Raw genomic sequence first — 9,143 nt, forward strand, 5'->3', positions numbered from 1 at the left:
CCTGTAATTCCAGCACTTTGGGAGGCCGAGGCAGGAGAATCGCTTGAGGCCAGGAGTTCAAGACACTCCTCTCTGCAAAAAACTATTGAAAAATTAGCCAGGTGTGGTTGTGCGCAGTTGCGGTCCCAGCTACTAGGGAGACTAAGGCGGGAGGATGGCTTGAGCCTGGGAAGCGGAGGCTGCAGTGAGCTCTGATCTCGCGCCACTGTACTCCAACCTGGGTGAAAGACCCAGACCGCCTCTAAAAATAATAATAGCAATAACAAAAATAATTTGTAATGCACCCAACTACGCCCCGGGAGTGGCACTGGGTTTCCGCAGCGCAGCGGCTGCCCCTGGGCGCCCCAAGCAACACGACCAGCGCTGTCAGGAGGCAAATGGGAGCCAGGACAGAGAGCTGGGGAGGCCACCGCGGTCAGGCGAGGGATAAGAAGGCCGTCTGCGGCGTCATTGACGGGGCTGAAGGAACACCGGGGAGAAGAGTGGCAGACAGCTCCTGAGCCGCACTGACCCGGCGGCGCCGAGGAGGGGCCTCCCACAGGTGTTCCTTTCAGCCAATGGCCGCGAGATGCGCCGTCCGACGGTGCCCCGCGCGGCACAGGGAGGGAACAAGCAACCCATGGGGTGCCAGAAAGCGCCATCTTTCTAGGTGACTATGCGAACTACCAGGGAAGCGTAGCCAGGGACAGGCTTCTCTGCCCGCGGTTAACCTCTGCTGCCACTACTTTAACCTGAAGCCAGGCAGCACTGCCGCCCTCACTAAAGATGGCTAACTGGCGCAGAGAAAAAGCCGGAAGCAACCGGGCTTTGCGGGGAGCCGACTGAGCGCCGCGGGGCGTGGCCTGGCGGTGGAGGGGCGTGGCCATCCGCTGTAAGCTGGGCTTGCGGTCTTTCAGTCGCACGCACCGCACCCAGTCCCGACCTTGTGGCGTCCTGGGGGCGGGGCCGCCGCCGGCCCCGCCCCCCAGGTGTCTACCTGTGGGAAGCTGCCAGCCTAGTCTCCGAGATTTGTTCCTGGTGGTCCCGCGGACTCCTCGTCCCTCCGCGGTCTCCGGTTGGCAGCGATGGAGGGCGCCGGGGAGAACGCCCCGGAGTCCAGCTCCTCTGCCCCTGGGTCCGACGAGTCTGCCAGGGACCCACAGGCGCTGCCTCTGGAGGAAGAATCGGGGGACTGCGCCCGGTCCCTGGAGGCCAAGAAACTCTGTGGGTATTTAAGTAAGTTCGGCGGCAAAGGGCCCATCCGGGGCTGGAAATCCCGCTGGTTCTTCTACGACGAAAGGAAATGTCAACTGTATTATTCGCGGACCGCGCAGGATGCTAATCCCTTGGACAGCATCGACCTCTCCAGTGCAGTGTTTGACTGCAAGGCGGACGCTGAGGAGGGGATCTTCGAAATCAAGACTCCCAGCCGGGTTATTACCCTGAAGGTAAATTCCTGGAAGGACTTTCTCCTTCCCAGCGGCGCGAGGTCCCCTTTTCGCAGGGCACGGCTGGGCGCGAGTGTGTGGTGGACACAGTAAATTGATTGGAACTGGCGTCACCGACGTGTTCAAAGAACTTTGTGCTTTGCAAAGTGCATTCCCACGCATTTCCTCATTGGGTTCCCACAAGGCAGGGACGACAGACCCATTCTACGGATCAAGAAACTGAGTTAGAGGGAGATGAAAGGACTGGCCCGAGGTCATGCATCTAGAGAGTGGGGTAGCTTGGAATCCCGTAGTCTTTCTACCTCTCAGACTTCTCAGTGCTGAGTCAAAACTTTTACTTTTGGGTGTGCCTGACAGTGCAGTTACTTTAACTTTCTTACCTGGAACCTAAGGAAGTCCAAATATGTTCTTTGCAATCCTCTCTCAAGGCCAGGATTCTGATTCCCGTTTCTTGATGTTTTGGCCAAGGTCAGTGAATGCTGAGAAGAGATTGGCAGGGATTGGTAAGATAAATACTTAGGTTTCACTAATCAACCTAGATTGTTCATCTAGGCATGGCTAAACCTGTTTTCCTATCAGCAGCAAGGGGTAGGTTTTGTTTTATCATCATATTTAACTGAGAAAGCCTAAAGCAGTAGAAAGGCCACATTCTTTGAAATCAGACGGGCTTGGATTCAAATTGTACATTTGCTACTTACTAGCTATGTGACCCTGGACAAGTTACTTTACCTCTCAGAACCTAGGTGGTTTGTAAGCATTTGACACACCACAGGCATGTACAAATTGCTGAATTAATTTCATCACCTAGAGTACAGCCTGGTACCTAGTGGGGTACTTAACAATTTTTTGTTGAATAAACACACGTGCACACACAAGGTGATGGAACCTAGGTCAGAGTGCTCATGTCAAGAGGAGGTGTCTCATAATTTAATTGGAAAGACAGATCTGGGCTAAGTGTTCTATGGGCATCAGAGAAGAATGTGCCAGGAGATAGCCTTCCCCACCCCATCCCCATCTTTCCACCCCTCCAACCCCACCTCCAGCTAAGTGGGTATCTGCCCCCGGGTTCAGTTCCCCTTTACTGACTGGGCTTGGCTGGTGACCAGGCTGGGGGACTTGTTTAAAATAATGAAACTCAGAAATCCCTGGCCAAGGAAGGCATTTACGAGGTCATGTGGTTCCTGGGTCTATGTGTCTCTTCCACAGGTTGACTGCTGTATACAGGGTCTCCAACACATGGTCTTTATAATACTATTCCATTGTTCCTGGCTCTGCACTAGGCTCTGGGGTGTGGAGCTAAAGCACCTCTGCCCCTGGTTCTCAGACAGCTTAAAGTCTGGTGGAGAGACTGATGGAGAACCTGCATGAACCCTAAAATGTTCTGTAGAGACACTGTGGTAAGTCTGTGCAAGAAGGTGTGGTGCCAGGAGGAGTCATTTCCACCGAGTGGAAGGGGCTAGCCCGAAAAGCATCTGGAGGAGGGATACACCCAAGGCTTCAGAGAAGAAATAGGTGGCAAACAGACAAGAGGGAGAAAGGTATTCCAGGCCAAGAGAGCACTGTGAGCAAAAGTAGGGAACCATGATAGAGCCCCGAGTGTCCAGGCAAATCACATGAGCCAGAAAGACAACGGGGCCCAAAGGATGGAGTTGAAGAGCAGAGCCTGAGGGCGAGTTAGGCCAAGTAGCAAAAGCCCAGTCTGACTATTGGGTAGAGAAGAAACTAGGGGAAGGGCAAGGCTGGTACTCAGGGAGCCCATCAGAAGGTGATCAGGAGAGAGTAACAGCTGAACTAGAGCTGTGGCTGTGGGGAGGGGGACAATGGAGGTGGCTCGGGATAGTAGAGAGGTAGAATGGGGGAGATGTCAGGAGTGGCTGGAGTAACTGGCTGACTGCCTGGTTGGGTCAGTCACTGACAGGAGGGAACTCAGGATGAGGAGCCCATGGAACATCCAGGTACATGTCCCCTGCAGGAGACTCTCAAGTTCCAAGGGGACAGGGACCATGTGTGTTGGCTCACCCCTGTATTCAGTGCCTAGCACCATCTCTGACACGTATGTCAGTGCTTAGTATACCCTTGTCAAATGAATTAATAAAACGGGGTATTTGGGTTTGGCTGGAGCTCATCAGCATTAAGGTCATGGGGAAGACCTGGGAGGTGCTGTGGTCTCTCTGGGAGAGTGTATGGAAAGAGAACACTGGTGGGCATCATGTGTCCTATTGGTACCTGCATGACAGCCTCACGGTTTCTTTCATAGACCACCCCCCACCCCCACCCCGGCACAGTGCACACCAGTGAGCCCCTGAGACAGTCAGCTTGCCTCTGTTGCCATGTAGCCTGCTGCTATTCTCATGCGGCCTTTTTGCAGGCAGCTCTGTGAGAATACCCATCCATGCCCGGTGAGCTGTCCATCTCCTGCAGCCCACCTCAACTGATCTCAGGCCTTCTTTATGAAGCTACTAATCTCCTGGCCATAAAATCCAACTTATAGACCAGGGTTTTGGGACCAGCTCTATCACCACATGCCTGGGCGACTTCAGAGGTTTAGTTTCTCCATCTATAGAAAGGGCTGCTCACTCCTGCCTTGCCTCCCTCCTGAAGAATCCAGGAGTTATTGGATGTGAAAGTGGATGCTTGGACCAGCCACCAGCCAGTGCTGGGAGACTAATGACTAGCATTTACCAAGAACTTGTTTGGAGGGCCAGAACACCTGGAAGGTGCCACCATATCGTCACCATGTGCATGTGGCTTTCCAGTCCCCATTCATATCCATGATTCCGGTGCATCCCCAAGGCAAAAAGGATTACTCCCATTCCACAAAAGGCAGCAAAGACTTGGAGATGTCACACAGGTGAGATACCATCTCACCTGGGAGATAGTGATGGTACCAGGACCCCACCCAAATCAGAATTCAGTGCACCTCCCCTCTTTCACAGCACCTCCAAATTCCTCTATCCAATGAGCACATTTTGAGCACCTACTCTGTGTCGGGGACTGTGTGATACCCTTGTCTCATTTCATCCTCATCATTGCCCTATGCAATGAGTCTTATTGTCACCAGAGTACAGATCAGATGAGGAAACTGAGGCCCAGAGCAGGTAAGGAACCTCTGAGTGGGAGATCAGAGCCTGATGATCTTCTGTGGCCAGGAAGCATACATACCTACAGTGACCCTTTTTTTTTTTTTCCTGGGAAAGAGAGCATTCCTAAGCCTCCCACAACCTTCCCCTCTTCCCACACCTAGTGCCACCCTGCAGGCACAGGGCCTTGCCAACTAATCCTTGTGCTTCTCAGGCTGCCACCAAGCAAGTGATGCTGTACTGGCTGCAGCAGCTGCAGATGAAGCGCTGGGAGTTCCACAACAGCCCGCCAGCACCTCCCGCCGCCCCTGATGCCGCCCTGGCTGGGAATGGGCCCGCCCTGCACCTGGAGCTAGGTACCCAATGGGCTACCCTACTGCCTGCACACCCAGGGCTCTGGTGATTAAGCCTTTACCCTCCTGCTGGGAATGAGCGGGAGGAGCCCTCTGCTAAGGAAGCAGAGAGCCAGGGATATGACTCAGGATTAGTTAGGGCAAGAATTTGGGCTGAGACCAGGCTGCCTGGGTTCAAATCCTAGTCCTATATAATTTTAGGCAAGTTGTTTAACCTTTCTGAGCTTGTTTCCTTCCCCATAAGATGAGGTTTATAAATTATCCCTACTTCTTAGGGATGTTATGAGGATTAAATGAATTCATATACCTAAAATGGTTAGAACAATGCCTGCACATGGTCAGAACCCAATACAAGTGAGCTATTATTATGATGACTCAGGAAATCAAACTTTCACAGAATTGCCGTGAGAGGGTTAATAAGAAAATGCAGTGTTGTAGATTTGTGTCATGAGTTGGGTAGATCAGCGATTTTTTTTTTTTTTTTTTTTTTTTTTGTGAGATGGAGTCTCGCTCTGTTGCCCAGGCTGGAGAGCAATGCACAATCTCAGCTCGCTGCAACCTCCACCTCCCAGGTTTAAGCAATTCTCTGCCTCAGCCTCCCAAGTAGCTGTGATTACAGGCACCACGCCCAGCTAAGTTTTCTATTTTTAGTAGATACAGGGTTTCACCATCTTGGCCAGGCTGGTCTTGAACTCCTGACCTCGTGATCCACCCGCCTCAGCCTCCCAAAGTGCTGGGATTAAAGGCTGAGCCGCCACGCCCGGCCAGATCAATGATTTTTAACACTGGTGTTCCCATAAGATAGGATCCTTTCCCCCAAGATGACTCACGAATGAAGTTTCTTGATCCCAAATCCTGTATCATCCCAACATGGAGGAGTCAGGAGACCACTCCCTCCCACCCCCATGCTGCAGCCAGGAACATGATTGGCAGGTTTTAGGATCAGTGTGGACTACCTCACAGCTGCCCCTGCAAGAACATGGAAAATCAGGTCTCAGTACAAAGCCACAGAGTGTCTAAAGTGCTTCATGTTCAGTTGACAGGGAGGCCAAATAGGCAAGGGCAGGACTTGTTACCAGGTTACCCCCGGACCTCTGTACCTCGGTGCTTTGCATGTCCAAAGCTGAATACATCTGCCCCAACCCTTCTTCCCGTTTTCCTTCCCTCGTCTCGGTAGATTTCCCCCCATGTACCCACTAGGAGTTGCCTCCCACCCTTCCTCAATTCCAGCCAGTGAGTCCAGTCAATGACTGTGCTGGCCATTTTTGCCCTCTGACCCACACATCAGACTCAGGTCTTTCTTGCCGCCACTGCCCAGGTCAGACCTCATCTCTCAAAGTCACATCAGCCTTCTCTCCAGTGTCCCCATGTGGAGACCTGTGCCAGAACCCATACCCTTCTCTGCAGCCTGAGTGAGCTTTCTTAAATGAGAACCTGAACCTCCCACTGCCATCCAAGGCCACCCCCCACCCCACTCCTGCGCTCAGGGCTTATCCCTCCTGATCTCACCTCTGCCTGCTTCCCCAGTTGCCGCCTTGGGCTTGATGCTTCGGCAGAGTCTCTGCTCTCTCTCTCCTTTGCCTGGCAAATTCTTGCTTATTCTCTATGGCCAAGCTCCAGCATTGCCTCCTCCTCTTGCTAGCCTCCTCCTGGAAGCCTTCTCAGACTTTGTCAGCTGGATTCTTTCTGGGCCCTCAACACTTTTTTCAAACACTTCAAGGGAGACCTGTTCCATTGTGTTCTATTAATAATTACCCCTGTCCTTGTCCATCTCCACCCGTTCCCCTTAAGGTGAGGACCTTTTTTTTGTTGTTGTTGCCTGTATCACCTCCCTGGTGTCCTGCCTGGCACATTGGATATTTGCGGAGTGAATGTGTAAGGCAATACACTAAACCTTATAATTAAATGAGGAAAGGAATGTAAACCCCTTAGCATAACCTCAGGCACATAGTGCTCAATACATGGGAGTTGTCCTAATAATATTGTTATTCTATGTGTATATGTCTGTGCATAGAATGCACCCATGCTATTACTATCATAATAGTATATACACAAACATATATACGCTATCACTATTATAATAACTGTTCCTTTTATTCTTAATAATCATTAGGAATTTCTTTGGAGTTTCTTTTGAAGGGTTTCTTTGCTTCTGCATTCTCCTTCAGCTCTTACTCCCCATCTGCCAGGGAGGCAGACAACCCTGGTTTTGCAGAAAACTGCAGCCTGGGTTGATGCCGCTGCAAAGGTCAGCATCAGGCTAGAGGCCAGGTGAAACCTCTGCAATAATAGAATTCTTGTGTGTCTTAACTGAAATTTGAAGAAGCAGATTGTGGAAGCATGGCTCTGGGATCCTCAACCCTCTTCTGCTGTGGCGAACCTGTTGCAGGTTCTTTAATTCTGCGGCTTTGCTTCAGCACACACGGTGGGCCTCTTCCAGGCCAGCCCCTGCTGTGGGCATTGGAGAAAGGCATGGAGTTGCTGTGATGACCTGGGTTCCAGTCTCCTGAGGAGGATGCTGCCTGAGACTCAGGAAGCAGGGACATGAGCTTCTCCTCTTGAAGCCTTTCCTCGCCTTGCAGCAAGCCTTCACTCTCCTCCCAGACCCAGGGCCTGGCATAACCTTCCTAGCCCACCTAGAAAGATGTTTCTGGTGTCTTGGGCAAGTCAGCAAGGCCTGGATTAGCCATGTGGAGCAGGCTGCCCCACCTCACCCGCCTCCACCCTTCCTGAGGAAGCAACAGCCCACTCCCGCGTCACTGAAAACCTGACCCACGTCTGACTTTGAGTCAGAGATTCCTGGTAAAAAGCGTCTTGTCACTGCTCTTGAGCAATCTGCAAGGCATGTTCTCTCCTGCTTTTAAGCATTTACAACTTCATTTTATACTTTACCTAAACAACGGTCTCTGCAGAGCCAAGAAAGATCAAAGGGAACCCACGAGATTTATAATAATAAGAATAGCAAGTTGCCACAGTAAGCTACAGTTTACAAAGGACCTGTATAAATGTGTACCGTCATGAAATATGCCTGCTGCCCCAACACTTTACATGCGTCATCTTATTTAATCCTCACAATAATTTTATAGGGTAGTTAGTGCTGTTTCCATTTCATAGACCAGGAAACTAAGGCTCAAAGAGGTCAAGAGACCTGTCCTGGGTCATGTAACAAGAAAATGTCAGTGCTGAAATTCACACCCCAGGCTGCAGAGACTTATAACCTGCCCTCCCAAAGCTGAGGAGCAGCCAGGCACTCAGCCAGGGCCCTCTAGGGAGGCAGTGACCTCCTGGGCCAGGCCCTTTCTTTGTCTAGGCAGTGACTTCTTCCCAGTGGACGTGGGGCAACCGTCAGAGCTTACGCAAAAGGAGAATTACAAATAAATGCTGCTGAAAATCCTCTGTGTGGTCACAGAGATTGTGGTCACAGAGAAATGGAGGGCATTTCTCCAGGGTGCCCCAGACTACAGCCTCAGGTCATTGATTCTACCTCCTGCGGAAAGCGCTGGTTTCTGTTGGGACATCGCCATCATGTGCCGCCCGTGCCTTGCACACTCCTTTGCACTGGGGGCTTGTGCCTTCATGGGTAGCCCCTCCTATCTTAGATGACATGCTTGTTAGAAAGGCTGCTCTGATAAGCCACAGGGTTTAGTGGGAAAAGCAAAAGTAGGGACTGTGTTTGAGTCTATAACGGTGCCACACGCTAGCTTTGACTTTGGCCACAAAACTCACCCTCTCTGAGTGGCTATTTCCTCATTGGTAAAACCCACCAGTGATGGCAACCCCCAGGACTTGGCTCTATGTAGTCTCAGAGTTGATCTAGGGCCACGCGTGACACTTACAAGAAAACAGATATTAGCAGTTCGGGAAGTACTGCTAAGATATCAAAATCTTAGAAAAATTGTTAAGGTTTTTTGGTTTGCTTTGAATGAAAGAGAATAAGATGGTTAAAGTATTGATAATTAAGAAAAATTTATTTTGAATCAGCTCAGAGTCTGGCTTAACGGCTACTTTGAAAGATGTGAGTCCGGCCGGGCGCGGTGGCTCAAGCCTGTAATCCCAGCACTTTGGGAGGCCGAGACGGGCGGATCACGAGGTCAGGAGATCGAGACCATCCTGGCTAACACGGTGAAACCCCGTCTCTACTAAAAAATACAAAAAACTAGCCGGGCGACGTGGCGGGCGCCTGTAGTCCCAGCTACTCGGGAGGCTGAGGCAGGAGAATGGCGTAAACCCGGGAGGCGGAGCTTGCAGTGAGCTGAGATCCGGCCACTGCACTCCAGCCTGGG

The 9,143-nt window shown here is 51.4% G+C and overlaps 1 protein-coding gene across 3 annotated transcripts in view; it reads left to right on the forward strand.

The window, feature by feature from the left end:
• Nucleotides 1-206: 206 nt before the first annotated feature.
• The window catches only part of TBC1D2 (TBC1 domain family member 2), a 62,946-nt gene continuing 54,009 nt past the window's right edge, over nt 207-9,143 (forward strand). For 2 of the 3 annotated variants that reach the window (XM_026456162.1, XM_026456163.1), the window contains exons 1-2: nt 213-1,427; nt 4,722-4,863. In XM_026456162.1, the coding sequence (XP_026311947.1) occupies nt 1,065-1,427; nt 4,722-4,863 (505 nt within the window). In that variant the 5' untranslated portion in view covers nt 213-1,064. Of the gene's footprint in view, nt 1,428-4,721; nt 4,864-9,143 lie in introns of all 3 variants that reach the window. The other variant, XM_026456164.1, reaches the window with a different exon arrangement.

The sequence above is a fragment of the Piliocolobus tephrosceles genome, chromosome 14, assembly GCF_002776525.5.
Source record: "Piliocolobus tephrosceles isolate RC106 chromosome 14, ASM277652v3, whole genome shotgun sequence".
Classification (NCBI taxonomy): Eukaryota; Metazoa; Chordata; class Mammalia; order Primates; family Cercopithecidae; genus Piliocolobus; species Piliocolobus tephrosceles.